Source organism: Geotrypetes seraphini, chromosome 17 (genome assembly GCF_902459505.1).
Source record: "Geotrypetes seraphini chromosome 17, aGeoSer1.1, whole genome shotgun sequence".
Lineage (NCBI taxonomy): Eukaryota > Metazoa > Chordata > Amphibia > Gymnophiona > Dermophiidae > Geotrypetes > Geotrypetes seraphini.
In genome coordinates, this window is record NC_047100.1 from 38,559,606 (window position 1) to 38,585,120 (window position 25,515).

The 25,515-nt window shown below is 43.8% G+C and overlaps 1 protein-coding gene across 6 annotated transcripts in view; it reads right to left on the reverse strand.

Annotated features, from left to right (window-relative positions):
• Positions 1-21,675: 21,675 nt before the first annotated feature.
• POC1A (POC1 centriolar protein A) overlaps positions 21,676-25,515 on the reverse strand; it is a 185,282-nt gene continuing 181,442 nt past the window's right edge. For all 6 annotated transcript variants that reach the window (XR_004537357.1, XM_033926272.1, XM_033926274.1 and 3 more), the window contains one exon: positions 21,676-24,878. Coding sequence is in view for 5 of the 6 variants with exons in the window: in XM_033926272.1 (XP_033782163.1) it covers positions 24,762-24,878 (117 nt within the window). In the remaining variant the exon portion in view is untranslated. The remainder of the gene's footprint in view (positions 24,879-25,515) is intronic.

Sequence of the window (25,515 nt, forward strand, 5' to 3'; positions counted from 1 at the left end):
TGAAAAGGCTAAGCAGAGTAAACATCACCTATTTACACGTAGTTAAAGCCGCTTCTCAAAAAAACCCAAGAAAACCCTCACTGGACCGTATCTGACCCTCCAACTATCTCCCCCCCACCTCCCTCCTCCCCTTATCCAAGCTACTTGAACGTGCTGTTCACCACGGTTGTCTTGATTTTCTTTCATAAGAACATAAGAAGGTGCCTCCGCTGGGACAGACCAGAGGTCCATCCTGCCCAGCGGTCCGCCCACGCGGCGGCCCATCAGGCCTATCGCCTGAACAGTGGTCCCAGACTAATTTTGTAACTTACCTCTAATCCTATCCTTATAACCTACCTCAACTCTTATCTGTACCCCTCAATCCCTTTGTCCTCTAGGTACCTATCCAAACCTTCTTTGAAGCCCTGTACTGTGCTCCTGCTTATCACTTCTTCTGGTAGCGCGTTCCATGTATCCACCACCCTCTGTGTGAAAAAGAACTTCCTGGCGTTTGTTCTAAACCTATCCCCTTTCAATTTCTCCGAGTGCCCCCTTGTACTTGTAGTTCCCCATAATTTGGGAAATCTGTCCTTATCTACTTTTTCTACACCCTTCATGATTTTGAAGGTTTCTATCATGTCCCCTCTAAGTCTCCGCTTTTCCAGGGAGAAAAGCCCCAGGCTTTTCAGTCTGTCAGTATATGAGAGGTCCTCCATACCCTTTATTAGCTTAGTTGCTCTTCTCTGGACTCTCTCAAATACCGCCATGTCCTTCTTGAGGTACGGCGACCAGTACTGGACACAGTACTCCAGGTGCTATCTATCCTCGAACCGCTTCAATTGGGCTTTCACCCTCTTCATTCTATGGAAACCACCCTTAACTAGAGTCTCCAATGGCCTGCTCATGGACAAATCAAAAGGGCTGTATTCTGTCCTCATCCTCCTTGATCGCAGAGTCAGTGAGTTACAAGCTTTAGTAGCATACCCACCTTTCACAGTATTCCATCATGACAAGGTGGTCCTCCGTACTCATCCTAAGTTCTTAACAAAAGTTGTTTCACAACAACCAATCCATTGTACCAATCTCAATCAATCCATTGTACTCCAGTGTTTTTTCCAAAACCTCATTCTCATCCTGGAGAAACAGCTCTTCATACTCTGGACTGCAAGCATCTTTGGCTTTCTACTTACAAAGGACTAAACCACAGAGATCTTCTCCTCAACTTTTGGTCTCCTTTGATCCAAATAATTTGGGACATCCAGTTTCCAAGCGAACCATCTCTAACTGGTTGGCTGCTTGCATCTCTTTCTGCTATGCTCAGGCTGGACTGCATTTAGAGGGTTGAGTCACAGACCATATAGTTAGAGCCATGGCGGCATCTGTAGCTTTCCTTAGATCTACTCCTATTGAGGAAATCTGCAAAGCTGCCACTTGGTCCTCGGTTCATACATTCACCTCTCATTATTGTCTGGATTCTTTTTCCAGATGGGATGGCCACTTTGGCCAGGCAGTATTACAAAATTTATTCTCCTGAATTGCCAACACTTCTACCATCCCATTCTGGTTAGCTTGGAGGTCACCCATATGTTGAGAATATGCTGCCTGCTTGTCCTGGGATAAAGTGCAGTTACTTACCGTAACAGGTGTTATCCAGGGACAGCAGGGAGATATTCTCACAACCCACCCACCTCCCCAGGTTGGCTTCTTAGCTAGCTATCTGAACTGAGGAGACGCTGAGGAGACACGCGCCCTACCTCAGGTGGAAGGGCACTTGCTCATGCGCGGGGCGGCAGTCGCAAACTTTCTAAAAGTTCTTCAAGCAAGTCTGCTTGTGAAGCTGTCCACATCGGGGCTCCGTGGATGACGTCACCCATATGTTGAGAATATCTGCCTGCTGTCCCTGGATAATACCTGTTATGGTAAGTAACTGTGCCTTTTGGGAAGTTTGACTTGTGCTACTTTTTCTTGAACCTTCCCCTATGGACAAAGGTTGTGGAAAAACTGATTCATGTCTTCTGAAAGCACAAGGCTAAATATAGTATGGTTTTAGCAAAGTAACATTTGTGAATTTGGAATAAACTCAAATTTGACCGATGAAGATGTAGGATAATGGAAGCAGGATGTAGGATAATGCAAGATGTAGGATAATGCAAGCATTTTCTCCAGTGTTAAAATTTAAATAAAATATGATTGCACAAATCTCTTAATCTAACACCATTATAAAATAATGGAATCAATAGTATGAGAATAGAAACATTGAGGCCTGCATCTCCCCATCTGCACTGAGAAAACATAACAAGCAACCCTTAGGGACAGGGGTTAAAGATGGATCTCAGCAAACATTGACTCCTTTAAGGCAGTGTTTTTCAGCCTTTTTTGGGCAAAGGCACACTTGTTTCATGAAAAAAATCACGAGGCACACCACCATTAGAAAATGTTAAAAAATTTAACTCTGTGCCTATATTGACTATATATAAAGTAATTCTCTTGAATAGGAATCAAATAAACACAAAGAAAGTATTTTATAATTACTTTATTATGAAATATTAAGTAAACAGAATAGTGAAAAATTATAAAATACTTTATTCAGTGCGAAACCTGGGCCTGTTTGGCTGAACACAAAGCTGATATTCTGGCTGGAATCGAAGAAAGACACACGCGTAGCTCTTCGTCAACAGCCGTTCCCTTCACCGCCCCGTCACCGCCATCCCTTTCACCGCCCCGTCACCGCCACTGCCATCCCATTCACCGCCTCGTCACCGTCCCCGCTGCATCCATATAAGCCTTAGTACTGTAATATTTAGCTTATTCCTTTCTTATAAATCAAAGTTCCTGCTGCTGAACTAGAGAAAGAGATGTTCAGCTGGCAGGGCTTTGTTTATAAATTTTTATCAACACAACTAATATACTATTTTATCCTAAAGCAAAAAATAAATAAATAAATATAATTTTTTTTTCTACCTTTGTTGTCTGGTTTCTGCTTTCCACATCTTCTCATTCAATTCCTTCCATCCACTGTGTGTCTTCTCTCTACGTCTTCCATTTGCTGTTACTGTGCCTCTCCCTTCACCCCCCCCCCCAATTGGTCTAGCACCCATCTTCTTCCCTCCGCTCCCCCATAGTCTGGCATCTGTCTTCTTCCCACTCTGTCTTCCACATTTTCCTTCGGGGTTTGTTCCTCTCCACCCTCCTTCAATGTCTGTCCTATTCCTTTCCACCACCACCCTTCCCTCCCTCCTTTACCATCTGTTCCTTTCTACTACCCTTCAGCTCCTCTCACGTGGCTTATCTATCTACCTTCCTCCCTCTTATTTTCATGGCACGTTACAATGTAATTTGTGCAAGCCACTGGAGCCTGCGAGCTCGGTCCCTGTCCCATCCCCACAAACCATCTCGCTTCTGTGCTCCTATTTTCTCCATTTCTAATATCTCCCCTATGTATCTGTCATTGCCCCCCCCCCTGTGTCCATATACCATCCCCATGGCATGTCCCCTTTATGTCTCTGTCCCTATGCCCTATGCACATAATTTCCCCTCTTTCTGTTACCTTCCTGTGTCCAGATTTCCCCTATCTTCCTCTTCCATACCAGTGTGTCTCTTCTTTTCAACCCCATCTAGCTTTTTTCCCTCTTTCTTCCTCCCCCCCCCCTGCTTCTAGCATCTGGCTCAGCTGCCTGTCCTTCCCTTTCTTTCCTGCTGTGGGTTTTTCTTTCCGTCTTCATCCCCTTGGCCCAGAATCCTTTTCCCTTTCACTCCCTCCTTCCAATTTGAGCCGGGAACACGAGCGATCGCACGGTCCCCGCAGCCACCACTCGCCTGCCCAATCGATCCTACTGTTTAGCCAGCTCTCTCCCTTCGCCTCACCTTAGTTTGTAGGTTTTGTTTTTCGGCGACATGCACGCGCAGCTGCTCAGTGTTCAATCTTCTGCTCTGCTGCAACTTCCTGTTTCCGGTTGCGTCAGAGCAGAAGATCAAAACTGAACAGCAGCGGGGACCGGGGGAGTCTCATGGGAGCGCGTGCGGGACCCGGCCTGAGGCCTAATCAGTGTCTGCACCATACGGCACACCAGGCAACATCTGTTGAAAAACACTGCTTTAAGGAATTTACATCAAGTGATTGTTACGATGATCTAATTTATTTGGATATTTTTTTTTAAGAAAAGGCTTTTGACGAAGTCCCTTGGGAGAGATTTGTACTTTAGCTGAAATCTTAGGTCTACATGAGGGAGACAGTAATTGGGGACTCCATGCTGAGGGGCACAGAGGGACCAATTTGCAGACCAGATATGTAATCAAGGGAGGTTTGCTGTCTGCCTGGAGCCAGGATCCGAGATGTCACCGCCTGTCTAGATAGACTTCTCAGGCCCGAAGACCACTTCCCCATGCTTCTCATCCACGTTGGAACGAACGACACTGCCAGGAACACCCCAGAGAACATACCCAAAGACTTTGGAGCCCTGGGCGAGAAGCTGAGGTGGATCGGAGCGCAGGTGGTCTTCACCTCGATCCTCCCAGTAAGAGACAAGGGGAAAGCCAGGGAGGAGCGCATCCAGAGGACTAATGAATGGCTACAAGGATGGTGCAAGGAGATGAACTTTGGATTCCTTAACCACTGCAGGCACTTTCAGGGACCAGACGGACTACACCTAACCAAAAGAGGAAAAACGTCTTCAGACATCGACTAGCCCGCCTACTTCGTAGGGCTTTAAACTAGGTAAGTTGGGGGAGGGTACCCACTCAGATACCAGCGCAGTAAGGAACTACCCTGCGGAGGAGAGTGCAACTCCACTTCTGAGTCCAAGGTAAGTGTATACACTGACAACAATACTCTAGAAGTCCCACTAACTCAGACGGGGAACCCCCCCCCCCCCAAAGGGACTTAGCAAACATAAGGTATGGAGGGCTATGTATATTAATGCACACAGTTTGGGCAATAAAATTCTGGAATTGGAGACGGAAATAATGAACGCCGATCTAGACGTGGTGGTGATATCCGAATCTTGGTTCACGGACTCACATGGGTGGGATATGATTATACCGGGTTACAACTTACTTTGTCGGGACAGAGAGGGCAAGTTAGGAGGAGGGGTAGCACTATACACTAAAGAAGACATCAAAACTACCAGAATCACAGATGCCAGATACACGGGGGAATCCCCCTGGGTGAACCCGGCCAGAGGAAACGAAAAATGCTTGTATCTTGGTGTGGTATACAGACCTCCAAGATAACAAGAAGACAAGGATATAGAATTAATCGAAGACATAGAGAACATCACGTTGCGTGGGGACACAGTTCTGTTAAGGGATTTCAATATGCCCGATGCAGATTGGAACACACTTTCCGCGACAACCAGCAGCAGCAGAAGGCTATTAATCAATTATTTGTAATGGGTATAACATGGGCAGACTACATAGACTGTTCAGGTCTTTATCTACCGTCATTTACTATGTTAGGGGCAGATTCTGGGTGAATTTTAGGTTTGACTTAGGCACTGGTAAGCACCTAACATAATCATACCATAAATACTTGAATATAAACTGAGGTGACCTTTTTTTCCTTCTAAAAAGGAAGAAAAAGGGTTGACTTGAATATAAACCAAGATTAGAAACTGGGGTGATCCTATTGAGAAAGTCTACAAAGACTAGACATCCTTGCCGTAAGTCTAGTGCAAAAAATACCAGAAACTTCCACCTTTCCATTAACATTGCTACAGTTATTATCATACACAGACACTAACAAGTAATTGACTTAAAAATAAACATCTACATTTACACATTATAAAGCCCTAATTATATGCAGGGGTCTATAGTAGAGAATGACACGGTGAAAAAATTGGTCCCCGTCACCGCCCCGTCCCCGTCTCACCATCCTCTGCACCGCCCCGTCACCGCCATTCCCTTCACCACCCCGTCACCGCCACTGCCACCCCATTCACCGCCCCGTCACCGCCACTGCAACCCCATTCACCGCCCCGTCACCGTCACAGCTGCATACATAAAAGCCTCATACGGGTACGATTTTATATACTTTTCTTTATTTACGTATAAAGGAAACATTCTTTAAAACTTTAAAACTTAGTTAAATATTAGTTAATAACTATACAAAAACAAAACACGCAGAGAAAAAATTAATTAATATAAATTCTCAAAACTGACACATTTTGATCACTAAATTTAAAATAGTTATTTTTCATACAGTTTTTCAATCACTAATCTTCCACCACCCCTGGGGCTAGCAATGCAAAAACAAACACGACATGTACTTTAAATGCTTACAATGTTAGCCTACATGGTAAGTAGATGCGGCCGCTGTACCTAATCGCGGCAAAGATCTCCCTGCCGTGATTAGCATAGTGACCGCGGCTACGGCTGCAAGTCTCCCCTCCCCCCAGCGATCACGGCAGGAGGGCACCCAACCCCTCCTGTAGACCCCCCCCCAACGGCCCTCCCGACAATCGCAGCAGAAGGGTACCCAACCCCTCCTGCCGGTCCTCCCAATGGCCTCCCCTAAGATCGCCGGCAGGAGGGTACCCAACCCCTCCTGCTGGACCCCCCCCCCAACGAACCCTCCCACCCCGGAACCCCCTTAGTCTTACTTTCCAAGTTGGACCGGACGGCTCCTCACACGTATGGCCAGCAGGCTTGCCTCCGTCCAAATGAAGCGGGCCCGCCCCTACCCTGCCCAACCCACAGGATCCTAGGGCCTGATTGGTCTAGGCACCTAAAGCCACTCCCGCTATAGGAGGGGCCTTAGGTGCTTGGGCCAATCAGGCCCTAGGATCCTGTGGGTTAGGCAGGGGAGGGGAGGGGCAGGCCCGCCTCATTTGGACGGAGGCAGGCCTGCTGGCCAGACGAGCGAGGAGCTGTCCGGTCCAACTTGGAAAGTAAGACTAAGGGTGGTGTTTCGGGATGGCGGGGTTTGTTGGGGGAGGGTCCGGCAGGAGGGTTGGGCACCCTCCTATTGGCGATATAGGGGGCCGTTGGGGGTGCCGGCAGGAGGGGTTGGGCACCCTCCTACCAGTGATCATAGGGGGGCTGTTGGGGAGCTGGCAGGAGGGGTTGGATATCCTCCTGCTGCGATCGTCGGGGGGGCTGTTGGGGTAGGCAGGAGGGGATGGGTACCCTCCTGCCGCGATCGTTGGGGAGGGCTGGTTCTGTCGGCATGAAGGGCTGAGCACCTTCCTGCCGGCGATCGTCGGGGGGGGGGGGGGGGGCGGGTTCTATTGGCAGGAAGGGTTGATCTGACAAATGAGGAGCACGGTGAAACACAGGTAAATAGCGGTTCCTAGAAGGGGGTACATTGGCCTGCGGGGACAAATCTTTTCACCGTTTTTGCGGGCGGTGAAAACTTTTGTCCCCGTGTCTGCGGCGATTTGGCTTTGGAGTCACCATAACCCGCAGCCAAACTGCAGCCACGCCGCGGCTCCCTGCGGGGATCGCTCCCCGTGTCATTCTCTAGTCTATAGATATAGGCAGACTATTGGCACCAACTTCACCTTGAACTATAAACACAACTCTCCACAAAAATGAAGACAAAATAGTTGTCTGGATTGGACAGGGAGACACTGTTGGATACCGATGAGAACAAAAGCCTTCGAAGTGTCCCCCACAGGTCGCTAGCTAAGTCAGACGAACTAAACACCGCTGCTCCTATTATACACCCCAAAACCAAGAAAAACAGACCACGAAAAACCAAGCAAAATGACAGGGCGGGTTCTATGCTGGTATGGAGGGACTAATAGAATATTAGCAGGTAAGAACCTAATTTCTTCTTCTTTATTGTCTCTCCAAACTGGCACAGATGGACGGGAAGGACCAAAGCAGTACCCATCATGGGTGGGACCCCCGAAGTACTGCCACAAGAACATGCTCACTGAATACTATGTCCCAGATGTGCCTGAACATCCACTGTTTACACAGTAATGGCGAACAAAGGAATGGAGAGAAGACCAAACCGCAGTTTTTACAGATATCCACCGGAGGCCAAAGAGAACCCTCAGCCCAAGAGGCTGCCTGATCCTGAATGGAATGAGATTTGAGAAAATCCGGAACAGGTTTCTTCTGATGAAGATACACCGAAGCGTTAGCTTCCTTGATCCAGCACATAATCTAACTTTAGAAGCACCATCCCTCTTACGAGGACCTGCGAGAAGAACAAAAGACAATCCAATTTATGGAACTCCCGAGTCTGCTAAACGTAAACACAAAAGACCCCATAGAAATCTAACTCGCGGAATTGTCTCTGCTCCAAAGAGCCCTTCCAACTACCCAATACCGGAAGGGAAACTGACTGGTTGGCATGACAAGGAGAAATGACCTTACAAAGAAAGGAGAAACTGGCCGCAGCATGACCCGCTCTTTAATGAACTCCAGGAAGGGAGGCCTACACAAAAAGACCTGCAATTTGGAAACACGTCTCATAGAAGTAATGGCCACCAGAAACACAGCCTTGAGAGTAAAGTCCTTCAATGATCAGGAGCTGAGAGGCTCAATAAGGAGAATGAATTAGCACTATGAATCAGATTGAGATCTCAGGCCGGAACAGAAGAATGAACTGGAGGCCAGAGCAATTTTACTGCTCTCAAGAAACAGACCACATCCGGAGAAGAGGCCAAATGCTGACCGTGCAACAGATCATGTTAAAGAAGACAAGGCTGCCACCTGAACCCATAGAGGACCAGGCATGGTCCCATCCAGGCCATCATGTAAGAACTCTAAGGTGCGAGGCAAAGACACTCGAAGGGACACCACATCACGAGCAGAACACCACTCCTCAAAGAGACGCCAGATGCGCACATAGGCCAGAGAGGTGTAAAGCCTCCAAGAGCCCTTAAAGGGTAGAGATAATCTTATTAGAATATCCCTTCTTACTTAGGTGTTCCCTTTCAAGAGCCAAGCTGTTAAGACAAGAGACCCGGATTGAACATGGGAATGGGACCCTGAGTCAGAAGGTCAGGTGAGAGGGGCAGAGGAAGAAGATCTGCCATGAAAAGACAAAGCAGATCCGCGTATCACGGGTGCCTGGGACAGTCAGGAGCCACCAGGATCACGGAGCCTGCATGCTGTGCAACGCAAAGAACTCTGCCCACCAGTGGCCATGGAGGGAAAACATACAGCAGGCCATATGTTGGTCAAGCATGAACAAGAGCATCCAGCCACTCGGCCTAGTAATCTGTGCCGACTGAAGAACCTCAGCGCTTTGGTGTTGACATGCGTAGTCATGAGATCCACGATCGGTTGACTTAACGACTGAATGATAAACTCGAAGGCTTCTAGCCCGAGATACCACTTGCCGGGATCCAGCACATGACGACTGAGGAAATCTGCCTGGACATCTTCCACTCCCGCTAGATGGGAAGCCAAGATGTCAAGGTGAGCCTCTGCCCACTCCATGAGAAGAGCTTCCTCCTGCGCTACCAGATGTCTCTTGGTTCTCCTGTGGCATTGTCGGAGAGAACCCGAATCAACTTGCACTCCAGCAATGACTGGAAAGCTACCAATGCCAACCGAATGGCTCTGATCTCCAGAATATTGATTGACCATGAAGCCTCCACTGGCGACCAACTGCCCTGAGACGAGCAACCAAGATATTGGGCTCCACAACTGAGGAGACTGGTATCCGTGAGAAACACTATCCACTGGGGTTGATCCAGACTCAAACAAACAAAAATTGGGGAGGTGGGGAAAAATAGGGGGAGGGATTTGGCCACCCAAGTGTGGCACTCCCGAGGTCAGACAGACCCCCAAATGGGTCCCCTCAGGCTCTATACATACAGGAAAAAAAAAAAAAAAAGGGACAATAAAGGCTACTAATCAAATACAACAGGCCCTACTAACAAGAGGAAAGACTACATAGACTTACCACCTCCACCTGCTGGAGACTGAGAACAGACTGATTGTAGATGGAGCTGAACAACCCACTTATACTATTGCCAAAAGTCAATGTGTTCTCAGTCTCCACCTGCTGTGCTGGTCTCCACCTGCTGTGCTGGTCTGGAGGGACGATAAAGAAGAGGCAAAATTCTTAACTTTATTTTTATATTACTAGGACTTAATATGAATGTGTCTATATTCAATATCTCATTCAGTACTACAAATATCAGAATAGACCATAATTACATACAGTATTCAATGAGAACATAAGAATTGCCGCTGCTAGGTCAGACCAGTGGTCCATCGTACCCAGCAGTCCGCTCACGCGGCGACCCTTAGGTCAAAGACCAGTGCCCTGAGACTAGCCTTACCTGCGTACGTTCTGGTTCAGCAGGAACTTGTCTAACTTTGTCTTGAATCCCTGGAGGGTGTTTTCTCCTATAACAGCCTCCGGAAGAGCAAAGACAATCTTTAGCAGTGAAGTATTGACAGGAATAATTAGAGATAAACTGGAATTCATGGAGTGTAGCATTGCAACAGAAACAAAACTGTACAGCCTGGATGGGCCTTCTATGCTATTACAAGTTTTATTTTAGCTTGGGTCTTGCCAGAAGACAACTATTTTGCGGCAAAATCGACATCTTCGCTTAAAAATAAAATGCATATCATTATGCATTTCACATATATTTCAAAAACTAGAAGCACCGAAGTATGCACAGACTGGATACAATAGAAACTTTACTGAAACTAGTACACTGTTTTTATAAGCATTCATTGAGGGACTATTGAATGAAAGATCTCTTAGACATCTGTTTTGATGATATTATAGGGGTTATGTAAAAAGTAAAGCAATACAAAACTACATCCAGTCAAGCAACTTCACAGATTAAATTAACCCTTTTTAGCAGTAGCTAAGAGCAAATTCTATTATTGGTAACTATATTAATGTCTAACAGGCAGCATAGCTTTATGGGTTTAAAAAAATAAAATATTGCCTCTCCCACTTGTGAAAATAAGGAAATGAAATAGTAAGATTTTAAATGGGGAGATTTTGCCAAAAACTAGATATCCCTTACGGTGACCTGTACATTATGTTACAAGTTAAACTCTAGGATTTAATTGTACTTCCCATAGAGGAAGTTGGGCAATACTTAAAGGTCTCATTTTTATTTGACAGACTTGGCTTCTACTAAACTCATCCCAAGCAAAACATTAATTTTGCTAAAGCCAGTGGATGCAGTTCCTCCAAGGAGCAATTTCCACCTAAAAGTTTTAGAGATCATATAACATCTGGTAGAAACTGAACTGGGCTTGGAGTTTACTTGGTGATTCAAAAACTAAGGGCCCCTTTTAGAAAGCTGCATTAGTAAGTCCTGGCGCAGCAAAAGCAATGCAGCTGATAGGAACTGAATGGGCTGCATGCATTTGCCATGCAGGAATTGCTACTCCAAATCTTTAGGTCCTTTAAATTAGCAAATTTTGCATAAACACTTAAAATGAATAATGCACCAAATTTTATTTATGTTACTAGTTTGTTTCTGTAAACATTTCTAACCTGCACTATTTGTGATTCTAGGCAGGGTACAAAATACATTCCAAATATCAGAATATAACAGCAAAATCAGACATGCAATTAAAATAAACAAAAGAAAAAATAACCGTGTCAAATTACTTTACTTCAAATAACAAAATAGTTTAGAAAACACTACTTTGTTTGACAAATTCATTACCTAACTTAGGAGTTTTTAAGACTGTATTTATTGTATGATTGTACTCTCGATGATTGTTCAGCTTCTCTTAGTGTAAACCGCCTAGAACTACTGGTGATGGCGGTATAGAAGAATAAAGTTGTTATTATTATTAAATATTCTGTTATCAATTAGCATCAGTAGTAATATAGCTTTTAATAGTAATTGTTAAAATCAATGTGTGGCAATAAAAATATGGTGTACAGTAGTGGGGAGAGGGGTGAAAGATTTTAAAACTGACTTTTAGCTTCATAAGCAAGACACCCCCCACCCCCCCCCAAAAAAAAAAAAAAAAAAAAATTAGCCCAGCAATATCTTCCAGCTCCTTTGGGCTTCCAGTTCAATCAGAACCCACCTCTAGTTTGGCTACAGCACCATGAAACTTCATTTGTAAATATCTGGGTAGGTGGGAGGGCTTGCCATATTTTATGTCCCTTTTACAGTTCATAAAACAACAGAAGTGTAAACAGCAGCCTTAGGGATCTGTCCAATCGGAGTCTTAGGCCACTCCCATTGCATTTCAAAATGCACTGGGAAGGAGGCCTAAGACTCCGGTTGGCCCAGGTGCCTAAAGCCCCTCCTATCAGATGTGGGGTGCAGAGGCCTTAGAACAGTGTCCCTCAAACTATGTTGAGCCTTGGCACAGTAAACATAGTGTCCAAGGCTCGAGGTATCAGGGAAGGGGGTGCCAGAAGGGAAGACACATGAAGAGAAGAGGCGCTAGCAACAGCTAATTGCCTACAGGATCTGCCTGTCCTGTAGGCAGTCAGCTGGTGCTGATGCCTCTCCTCCTTCCCCCCCCCCAGTGTCTTGGGCACACCTGAAATCTCAGGAGGCACACAAGTGTGTCGTGGCACAGTTTGCAATACATTGTCTTAGAATAAATCATTACAGTAGTCCAGATTATTCATTACCAGGATATGTACCAAGGTCCTTAGGGGGTTATCAAAAGGAGGCTCTATGTCTGAAAACTATCATTTCCTTGCTAATCTCATACTGGTCTTTCTTGTGAAAAAAGTTGACTGCAACCCTTGTTCCATTTATTCACAGTCTGATTCATGAAAGCTTCACAACAGGGCTTGTTCCCACAGACTGGAAACAGTCCATTGTTTTTCCACTTTCAAATGATCTAATTTTGATTCTAGTGTTCCTGCTAAGTTTTGCACTACTTCACCTCTTAATTAGCAGAGAAGTTGGTTCTATAACTCTTGTTTCTGGCACTTCACTCCAGGCAAGCTGGTTTCCAAAGGGGGCCAAGTACCGAGTTCATTTCAACTGACTTGTTGAATGAAATCTGGGCATTGGGCAATCAGTTTAAATAGTCAGTTTGGATAGGTCATCAATCTTTTAAATGTGGATCATTCTTCTACTCCAGACCCAACTTTGGGATCCAGGGGTGGGATAGAGCAGTTTAGACAGAAAAATTTGGTTTTAAGTTTTTTATTCATTTTTCATATAACAACAAGTGTACCACTTAAATTTATACAATTTCATTACGTACACACTCGATATTCCTTCATACATTACTATATATATAACGTATCTTAAATAATAAAATGCTAGCCGCGCATGCGCACTTGTCTCACGTGTTCCCTGATCCCTTTTCTGTCGGGATGTGGCAAGACAAGTGCGCATGCGCGCTTATTACGTCACTGACAGATAGCAGCGAATGCAGGAAGCGGAGTGGCCAGGTAAACAAAAACAAAAAAAAACAACCGAGCGAGTGGGCCGCTGAGAAAGCGCGGGAGACCTGGCCCGGCCTGCGGACGGGTAAGGAGCTGGGGCAGTGAGCCTTCCCTGCGGCTGAAATGGAGCCTGGCCACCCTCCGCGACAGACCACAGGAGTCCGAGTCCTTTTCCGCTCACCCCCCTTCCCACGGACCCGACTACCTTGGCGATTCAAGCAGCGTGTGCAGCAGTCTTCATACGCTGCTTTGGGCCCTTCTACTTCCCTGATTTGCTCTGCCGCGTCTCTGATGATGTCATCAGGGACGTGCCAGATTAAATCAGGGCAGTAGAAGGACCCAAAGCAGCGTGTGAAGACTGCTGCACACGCTGCTTGAATCGCCGGGTAGGTAGTCAGGTCCGTGGGAAGGGAAGGGAAGGGGGGGACGCAAGGACTCAGGGGAGAATGGCAGACACCGGCCTTGTACTAACTCCTGTGGACAGGGGGAGCAGGAAGGGGTGCCTTCTGGTGGACAGGGGGAGCAGGAAGAGATGCTGATGGACAGGGGGGGAAATGAAGGGAGGCCTACTGCTGGACAGGGGGAGCAGGAAGAGGTGCTGATGGACAAGGGGGGAAATGAAGGGAGGCCTACTGCTGGACAGAGGGAGCAGGAAGAGGTGATGATGGACGGGGGAGGAAAGGAATGGAGGCCTATTGTTGGACAGGGGGAGCAGGAAGAGGTGCTGATGGACACGGGGGGGGGAATGAAGAGAGGCCTACTGCTGGACATGGGGAGCAGGAAGAGGTGCTGATGGACAGGGAGGTAAATGAAGGGAGGCCTACTGCTGCACAGAGGGAGCAGGAAGAGGTGATGATGGACACAGGGGAAAAATGAAGGGAGGCTTACTGCTGGATAGGGGGAGCAGGAAGAGGTGCTGATGGACAGGGGGGGAGGAGTGAAGGGGTGGTGGTAGACACAGGGGAGGTAAAAATAAGGGAGAATGGACAGGAAAAAGCGGCTAAGGAGACAGAGAGAGAAAGAAATAAAGACAGACACACATATATTCTAGCACCCGTTAATGTAACGGGCTATAAAGCTAGTCATTATATAATCTTTTACTATAATCTTGAAACAGTATATAATATTTAATAAATATACCAACTATTTCTCAATTATAAACACATCCCCTCCCCTTCCTTATACAACTGCATATAATATAACAAGATATATTGATAAATTATTTATATTATAAGATGAATAAAATAAACCCTCCCACCCCCCCTCTTAACAATATCTTATTATGGGAAAATTTTATCATTCATTGCAAAATCTATTAATGGTCCCCAAAATCTTCTTAAACTTATCTATATAACATTTTTGTGGACTGAAAAATTTGGAATCCAAATAAGAAGTAAACAAAGTTTGTATGACTAACACTTTGGGGTCCTTTTATCAAGCCACGCTAGCGGGGTTAGCGTGTCAGACATTTCATCACGCGCTAACCCTCGCGGCCGGCTAAAAAAAACTAGCGCCTGCTCAATGCAGGCGTTAGCGGCTAACGCAGCAGGTGGTTTAACACGCGGTATTACGCGCGTTAAACCCCTACCGCAGCTTGATAAAAGGACCCCAGGGTTCAATTCTTTTCTTGCTCCCTTGCCTTTTCTCATTCAGTTTCATGGCTGTAATCCATCAAGAACACTTAGATCGTCAGAACAAAATCTTTTAACAATTCCATCTTTGAAAATCATAAATACAAGAAGAGTGGAGATTTTCTCTATAACAACCCCACAAATTTGGAATCGTCTTCCGTCTTTAAGAGAAGAAAAACAGATAAATTTAAAATTATTCTTAAAACTTTTCTATTTAATGATGCTTTTCAAAATTAGGTCCTGAAATGGTTGAAATCCTAAATTGATATTATCCATTAACAGTGATAGAGAGACTGTCCAAAATCCCAGAAACTAGCCTTATGAGGCTAAAACCCTTCCCTCCCCTTAATGTGCTTACCTTGAATGTTTCTTTGCCTTTAAGAATTGTAGTTCTCTCCCTTTTTCCTTGCGTTTCTTGTAAGTTAGTATTAACATAACTATTGTCTACATGTCTTCTTTGTATGTATCATTTATTTTAATGTACATCGCTTTATCAAACTTTTAATAGAACTTGGAAACTTGAATTTATATAAGAACATAAGAAGTTGCCTCCACTGGGTCAGACCAGAGGTCCATCCCGCCCAGTGGTCTGCTCCCGCGGTGGCCCATCAGGTCTGTGACCTGTGAAGTGGTTTCTGACCACTTCTATAACCTACCTCTAGTTTTATCTGTACCCTTCAATCCCCTTATCCTCCAGGAACCTATCCAAACCTTCCTTGAACCCCTGTAAAGTGCTCTGGCCTATCACACCCTCCGGAAGCGCGTTCCATGTGTCCACCACCCTCTGTGTAAAAAAGAACTTCCTAGCATTGGTTCTAAACCTGTCCCCTTTCAATTTCTCCGAGTGACCCCTAGTGCTTGTGGTTCCCCACAGTTTGAAGAATCTGTCCTTATCCACTTTCTCTATGCCCTTTAGGATTTTGAAGGTTTCTATCATGTCCCCTCTAAGTCTCCTCTTTTCCAGGGAGAACAGCCCCAGCATTTTTAACCTATCAGCGTATGAAAAATTTTCCATACCTCTTATCAGTTTAGTCGCTCTTCTCTGGACTCCCTCGAGTACTGCCATGTCCTTCTTGAGGTACGGTGACCAGTATTGGACACAGTACTCCACACAAACAAAATGGAAAATCACGCATACAAAATCACACTAGCCCTCCTAATACTCTCTCTACTTACTTCAAACTGGCAAACCACAGGATATCACATATCACCCATCAACCTTCAGACAACCACATCCACCCAGAAAAATCCACACCATCAGAACCCTAACATCCTGCCCACTGACCAGCCTAGACCACATTCCCACGGTCTGGGGAAAACGACCTCCACCAAAACATAATACTACCTCGCAAAAACAACAAGCACAAGCACCAGCAAATAACATCCTCTACCTCAATCGCAACCTTAACTCCAACACAAAATACACCTCGCTAACCTGTGCCTACATGAATATAAGGTCAATAAACTCAAAAGCAAATCTAATCAAAGACTGGATAATCAAAGAACAATTAAACTGCCTCTTCCTAGCTGAAACCTGGCTAACATCCAACACGGACCCATGCATAACCGAATTCTGCCCCACAGGTTACAAAGTAGAAATGGTATGTCGAGAAAACAAACGAGGGGGTGGCCTAGCGATTCTAGTAAAAAACAATCTCAACCTAAAAGTGCTACACAAACAATCAACCCCTCACTTAGACCTTCTTGCATGCCAACTATCCGACAACACACTCACAGGCACCTTGAACTGTCTACTATGCTACATCACTCCAGGAAAATGGAACACCTCAAAACACGATCTTGAAGAATTCTTATTCCAGAACTCTCTATCCTCCTCATACAACTTGCTCCTAGGAGACATTAATCTCCACCTCGAAGACCACACATCCAAACAAGCAAACGAAATACTCTCATACCTCGACGCCAACTTGAAACTTGGAGAACCCAAATCAAACTATATAACAACAAACTTAAGGAAAAGCGCAAAACATACTACACTAAACTAATTGGCACAAACAACCCTGACACAAAAACACTCTTCAACTTAGTAAAAAAACTTACAGACACAAACCCATACCTTGCCACTCAAGGCAACAAAACCCCAACAGCTTCCCAACTAGCTGATCATTTCAAACTCAAGATCATCAAAATCAGAACTACCTTCAACAACTCAACTACCATACTCAACGAGTTAATAACTACCCCCACAACAGAAGAAGCCATAACAGCAGACAGAACATGGACCACCTTCCCAACTCTACAATGGCCTGAACTGAACCGACTATATAAAAAATACAGCCACACCTCATGCGACTTGAACAACTGCCCATCGTATCTACTCACAAATGCCTCCCCTAAATTCAAAACCAGCCTCATGCAGTGGATACAAAGCACTCTCTTAGAAGGCCAATTCCCACAAGATCTAGGAGAGATCATAATCACACCCATACTGAAAGACCAAAAAGGTCCTGTAGACACACCTACCAACTACAGACCGATCGCTTCAATCCCACTCTATGTCAAGCTGATTGAAGGACTCGTGGCTCAATACCTCTCTAACTACCTAGCAGACCACAATATACTTCACACATCCCAATCAGGATTTAGATCTTACCACAGCACGGAAACTCTACTAGCAACACTACTGGACATAGCCCGACAACACCTCAGTAAAGGTCACAGGATCCTAATTATCCAACTAGATCTTTCCGCAGCCTTTGATCTAGTTGATCATACCATACTACTCCAGATACTTGATGCAATAGGGATCTCAGGGGTGGTGTACAACTGGTTCCAAGGATACCTTAAAACAAGAACTTACAGAGTTAAGATAAACGATAAGCAATCCAACACATGGTCTAATCCATGTGGAGTCCCTCAGGGCTCTCCACTTTCACCCATTCTATTCAACCTCTACATCTCTTCCCTTGGCACCACTCTAGACAACCTAAATGTAACATCCTTCATTTATGCAGACGACATAACTATCCTCCTCCCCTTCGAAACCCAAGACAACTCCGCTACTGGACACTTGGAAACAATACTGGACGAAGTAGAAAAATGGATGACAAACCACAAATTAAAACTAAACTCGGACAAAACCAAATTCTTAATGCTTGAAACGGACAAAATCCCATCCATAACAGACCTGGAAATCAAAACTACCAAATACCCAATCCAGACCTCCCTCAAAATCCTGGGAGTGCTGATAGATAGATGCTGCACTATGCAGACTCAAATCAACAAAACTACCCAAAAAGCATTCTTCACAATGCGCACTTACGAAAAATAAGGAAATTCTTCGACAAAGAACACTACAGGATCATTGTTCAATCCCTGGTACTAGGACTTGTGGACTACTGCAATATCCTATATCTACCATGTCCTACAAAAATGATCAAAAAACTACAGACCATTCAGAACACGGCTCTCAGACTAATCTATTCCCTCAGAAAATATGACCACATAACTAACGCCTACCTAGACTCACATTGGCTACCGATCAGAGCCAGAATCCAATTCAAACTATACTGTCTAATCTTCAAAGTACTCAACGGTACAGCACCTGCCTATCTAATCGATCGCCTACACCGAAACCTTCCACCCAGAATAAGAAGAACACTGACACCATTCTCATACCCACCACTCAAAGGCACTCATCGTAAAAAGCTTTACGATAACCTCATAGCAACGCATGCAGCAAAACTCGAACCCTCCATAACCAGATTGTTAACCTCAACATCTGACTTCAAAGCATTCCGCAAAGAACTCAAAACGCTACTTTTCAAAAAGCATATTCAAAACACCTAATCTCCTCTTCCACATACACCGACCAGTTACCCACTCCCTGACACCATATCCTCAACCGACCAAAAAAAAAACAAAACAAAAAAAAAACTAATTCTTCCTACCGATTTATTACCTACCAACGCCTGGAAAAAGATTTGATATGTAATGTAATATAACTGCTCTCATCCAATGTTACCAAGTCTATACTCATTCTGTAACTATGTCTTACCCTAAATGTCACGTACCCTCCTGGAAATGTCCAGCTTCTTCTTATGTAATCCGCTTTGAACCGCAAGGTACAAGCGGAATAGAAATCACTAATGTAATGTAATGTAATGTAAATCCAGGGCTGGCCCAACAATCATTTAGCTTGTGCCAAGGAACCTGTTTATATGGTCTCTGCTCCTAACATCTAAGTCTACATTGCTGTTTCCTGTCTACTACCTGGCTCCAAAATACTACTCTCTCACCAAAGCAATTCCTGATAGATTGTTAGGAACATAAAATGCTTCATAACAGAACTGTATATGTAGTATAAACTGAAGAACTTAGCAAAAGAAGCATTTGGGGTGGGACGAGGTTGCCAACTGGTTCTATTGTTCCTGTATCTTATTTCCTTGGGCCAGAGTCAGAAGTTTGGAAGTTCTCCTAAGCAAGAAAAAGTGGCCCTTTACCATCTTCCTTTTATTGAGTGAATATCACCAACCTACAATCTGTGTCTTGCTTAATACTAATTAAATAATAATGGCATAGTAAATTTACTAAGTAGCACAAGAATATCATCCCAAAGTTCTAGAATGGGTAATGCTAGTTTCTTTGTGACATCACTAACCAGGAGTTCAATTATATTTTTTATTCATTGGCTGTGATGGACTCAGATATGCTCTCATGTTTTACTAGTAATATTTCTGGACAATGGCAAAATGGCTAACTACAAGAACAAACTCTGCAGGACACAAGCAATCAAAAAGCAGAGGTACCCAAAAGTGGCGACGGCCATGTTTCAGCATTATTCCTGCATCTAATCTAATCTTCTATTTCTGTGTCACTCATACCTAGGCAGCCGCAAGGCGACTTTTAGAGAAGAGCGAGAGGTAAGGAGGGAAAAGGGCGGGAGGTGAGGGAGAGAGTAGGGTAGAAGGTAGGTAGAAGGGGGTACGGGAAGGGAGAGGAAGTGGATAAGGGGAAGAAGACGATACAGGAGATTAAGTGTCGAATAGATAAGTTTTCAGTTTCTTCCAGAATATGGTGTGGTTAGGTTCTGTTCTGGTTGGTTTCTGTATGTTCATTCCAATTTTTTACTCCTAGAAAGCAAAGCATGGAGTGGAAAACACGTTCGTACTGAAGATTTTTTGTGGAAGGGAGATTTAGAAGTATCTTGTTGAGGGTTCTGCATCAGGTTGTGAGAAAAGGCACTGCCCACAAGATGAGTAAGACTCGATATTCCAATGATCAGGTTTCATAGCACATTAGTAATGGATATATTAGATTGGGGAAGGGTGGGAATGTATATTATATGGATTTAAGAACTGAAGAAAGGGGAGGGTTATATTTTATGTGATAAGATGAATTACTTGTAATTACAATTTTTCATGTATTAATTGAAGTTTATGTAAAATTAAATTATTGTAAGAATGAAAAATTTATAAATAAAATATTTAAAAAAAAAAGATGAGTAAGAAGTCATCATGCCATTGTATCGAGCGATGGTGCGTCCACATCTGGAATACTGCGTTCAGTATTGGTCGCCGCACCTCAAGAAGGACATGGCGGTACTTGAGAGAGTCCAAAGGAGAGCAACGAAACTGGTAAAAGGGCTGGAACACTGCCCATACGCCGAGAGGTTGGATAGGCTGGGGCTCTTCTCTCTGGAAAAAAGGAGGCTCAGGGGAGATATGATAGAGACCTTCAAGATCATGAGGGCATAGAGAGGGTGGATAGGGACAGATTCTTCAGACTGAAGGGGACAACAAGTACGAGGGGGCATTCGGAGAAACTGAAGGGAGATAGGTTCAAAACAAATGCAAGGAAGTTTTTTTTCACCCAAAGGGTCGTGGACACTTGGAATGCGCTACCGGAGGAAGTGATCAGGCAGAGTACGGTACAGGGATTCAAACAGGGATTGGACGGATTCCTGAGGGATAAAGGGATCGTGGGATACTGAGGGAGGAGCTGGGATGTAACACAAGTATAGAAAGCTAACCAGGTAATAAGTATAGAAACCCAACCAGGTCGTGCATGTGCAAGACTTAGGACTTCGATGGGAAGATAGGACTTCAATGAGAAACCAAGGTGGCAAGGGAGCCCCTTCTGGTGATTCAGACAGGTCGTGACCTGTTTGGGCCGTCGCGGGAGCGGACTGCCGGGCAGGATGGACCTATGGTCTGACCCGGCGGAGGCACTGCTTATGTTCTTACTCTGAGAGACTTTGAATAAAGTAAGCAATATCATTTATTTACATTTTGGGCCCAAAATGGGTGCCCTCTATGCACAGATGGACACACCTAGTATAGTACATTCATTGAATATATAGTCTGTACAATCTTTAGTTAGCCCGGCAGCATGTTTTAAATGGAACCAATTTTAAAAGTGCTTTGGACTTTTGATACTGCTTTATAGCCTAATTTCCCAAGGGCAAGGTGGTTTACAAGGTAGATGTGTAGAATTAATTTTGATGTCTTGTGTTCTAGTCACATCAATTTTTCATGAAGTTTCAGGAGATTCAAGAGGATCCTGATGGAGTATTATTTTTCTTATTCATGAGCAGACATGATTGCCCTGGATCGGTAGCATGGAATGCTGCTACTATTTGGGTTTCTGGCAGATACTGTGACCTAGATTGGCCATTGTTAGAAACAGGAGATTGGGCTCATTGGTCTAACCTAGTATTGCTATTCTTATGTGCATCCTGGAAAGCAGGCTCCATTAATTGTGTATAAAATGTATTTTCTTTAAAGCAGCACAATAATGCATCTTTGGATCTATTTAATAAAATCATTAACATTTAATTATTAGTATTAGAACAGACTTTACTATTACATAATGACAACATCAGCACCAAAAAGTCAGTTTGTTTACAAAAGCAATTCTTAGCATCTTCTTTAAAGACTATACAGAATAGAAATGTACATTAATTAGTTGTGCATATGGTTGATTTGCAAATTAAACACACATACAATCTGTGTATTTTAAAAGATTCTAATCTAAGTTTTTAAAATTGCATTTACAAAAAAGTGAGAAATGAACCCAAAAATTATCAAGGAAACTTAAGAAATAGGTCTAAAATGAACTGAAAAAAAAATCAAATGAAAAAATGTGTTTTGCGCACATCTGCAATACAGAATGTTTCTGAATTGGGTTTTGGAAAATGTAATATTTATAATAGAAAGAATGCCCCCCAGCCCCAAATATGTACTTCATTTAAATAGTAAAAGTAAAGTTTTTAGGAAATGTCCAGCTAGGAATACAGAAAGAGAGATTAGGTTCTTACCTTGATAATATTTTTTCCATTAGATTAGAGATGTTATGCTGTACTGTAAGGTAATCAAACTGATCCTTCCAGCCTGTGCCACTCAAATTCTTTCAGTCTCTTCCTCTATGCTCATGCTCTCTGCTGCCATATCCAGTTTGTACCAAAGCAGGCATCAGCCCTATAGAAAGACAGAGAAGGAGGGGTACGAGAATTTGCCTTGAATATGGTTCTGTTCAGCTCTGATAAGAGAATGTAAGTAACAACATGAAAGCTAACAATGCAACACAACAAAAGAAATTCCGCAAGGAGAACCACCACCATCAGAACATTTATGGAGCTTGAACAATTAATTCCTAATTTACATTTTATATACAAATTCTTTGTAGACCAACAGTCTGACAGCTACTGTTCAGAAGAGACTGACTATGCCGTCTGGGGCAGGATCTACAGCATAACATCTCTAATATAATGGAAAAGATATTAATCAAGACAAAAACCTAATCTATTTTTCTATTGTGATAGAGATGTCATGCTGTAGGAACATACCTAAGCAGTCCCTGAACTTCAAGGTAGAACCGAGGCGCTTGCCTGAAGCACTGAGGATCCAAACATGCTGCCACATCTACCCAGTAAAATTTGGTAAAAGTATAAAGGGTGAACCAGGTCACTGACCTACAGAATTGTCTAGCTTCCGCCATGAGAAGGCCACAGCCCTCATCAAATGCACTTTTGACAAGATGGGCGGCTGCTTCCCGCAACCGATGTATGCAGAAGAAATAGCTTTGCATATCCATCTAGATTTGGTAAGTAACCTTCAATGCTGATCTATGTCTTGCATGACTGGTCAAAATAAAGAAGTGATCAGAAAGTCAAAAGTCATTTGTCTCCTTTAGATAGCAGAGAAAGGGTTCTGCGGTCATCCAGGACCTTCAAGATCTCGTCCCTATGCCTGGACCCTGATGGATGAAAGGCTGATAACTTCATTTCTTGGTTGACACGAAAGGCTAAGACCACTTTTGGTAGGAATGACAGGTCTGTCTGTAGAGAAATGTCCGCCTCCATAATTCTGCATGAGAGAGCTTTCAACTCAAACTCTCCTAGCCAAAGAAAATGCCATGGGGAAAATAGTCTTGACTGAGAGGTCCAAAAGAGACGCCTTACTGAGACCTTCCAGAACTATATTCAAATTCCAGGAAATTTAAGGCTTGCGGACTGGAGGTCTGAGTCTCAGGGCTCCTCAAAAATCGTAGATCATCCGAGTAGGTAGTTAATAAAGGTTTTTAGCTCCTTAGCTCTAAAACAAGAGACCTGTAACCTATACCTTAAGGGGTGCAACTTTCAATCCTTTTTCTAGGTCCTCTTGCAGACAAGCTAGCACCTCTGAAACTGGAGCCTGGAGAGGTTCCGTGTCTTTTTGGCTACACCAGCGCTGCATTAACATGTTTGAGATCCAGAATGGGTCTCCAATCTTCTGACCCTCTCTTGTGCACGATGAAGGATATGGAGTATCTGCATGAGCCCAAGTCTTCTGGAAGTATTGGATGTATGACTTGGATGTCCAGTAGTTTTTGTAGTGTGACTAAAACCCTGGCTACCTTCTCTGGTCAACCAGCCGGTGACTCCACAAACAAGTCCAAGAGGGGATGTTCGAAATCCAGCTTGTAGCCCTCTCGGATGACCTCTAGGACCCAACAGTCCAAAGATATCTGAATCCAGGCCTCCAGATACTCTGAATCGTTCCCAAATCCTTTAAGGAGTGGTCTTAGGCTTGGTGTCATTGCTGAGGGAAAAGCTGCAACCTAATTTCATCTCCCTGAAATGTAGCTGGACAAGGAAAAGATTTGTGCCTCAAACTGCCTGATAGCTGGATTAAAGACAGACTGATCCCAACTCCCATGAACTCTCACCACAAGCAAGGGGAAGGCAAAATACAGCCAGCACTCTCAATGCTATGATGGAATGCTATTGGTGCTTTACCGCCTGCGCTCAAGCTCCTGACCAAGTCAAGGATATGAGCAAAGTGCTGGGGGGCATGGAACCCCAAGCTCCAGAAATCCTCAGCAGGCAGGATGAAACAGGTCCCCAAGGGCTTAACCTGCCAGCTGCAGAACCCGCATCTGTGTCTTCTCCGATTAGGCAGCAGTCCACTGAGAACAGGAACTCTGCAGAACTGAGAAAAATCCATTTTTAAAAATCCACAAAACTGTGGAAACCCGCAAAATAATAAAAGTTAGGCAATGCAGATCAGACTAACACTTTCCAGCTGGCTTGCAGAAGGAAGAACTGGAGATGGCAGCAGAGAGCATGAGAATAGAGGAGGGGCTGAAAAAATTTGAGTGATTCCTTCAGCACATGCTGGCAGAATCAGATTGATTACCCTACAGTACAGCTTAACATCTCTATCACAACAGAAAACACTAGTAAGGGATTTGAACAATGCACAAGTAACAAAACCGAGGTGTTATTTTGTTAATATAAAAATAATCTTATAAAATATTCATCATTCTATAAAACAAAAATAGAATTGAAAAGTGTCCCACCAAATAAAATTATAGACTTCAACTCTTCAAGGTAGATTTTTCAGTCAGTCATTCTCGTGATTGGTCTGCATTATATGAAGAGTAATCCTGTGCTGGTTCTCAAGGCACTCTTTCAGTTTATCTTCAGTTAGCGTCAGCCTTTGCTCTAAAATGCCTACAGTCTGAAAGATAAAATAATTAGACATGTAACTTTGTTTTGTTTTATATATAAATAACCTATTTAGTAATAAATGCTGATAAAGAATCACACTGCAACATTTGCAAGTTTTAGTATTACTTTGAAAAATATTTTGTTATATATACTACAACACCAGAAAGCCTTTTGTCTTATAAGCTACTAATTTCAACTACCGTATATACTTGAATATAAACCGAGGTAACCCCCCTCTAAAAAAAAAAAAAAAGAAAAAAAGAAAAAAAGGTTGACTCGAATATAAACCGAGGTAACCCCCCCCTCTAAAAAGGTTGACTCGAATGTAAACCGAGATCATGCCATAAGTAATCACTAATTTTTCAGAAGGGGATGTTTCAAGTCCAAAAAAATTGAAGGAGAGCCGACAAATATCTTCCTACTTGGGCCACACTACAAACCAAAAAGTTTCTGGACTTCTAGCCCCATCAGAATACCTGGCCTCAGTCACAAATACAAACCCACAAAGTAAAACTACTGTTGTACACAAATGAAAGCCTATTAAGTCAGATTCTCCACACAGTACACAAGAGAAACAGAAAGAAATGCATTTCTTCCTGAACAGTCCAAATATAAAACCAGATGTAAATTTTCTTTCAATCACTAAA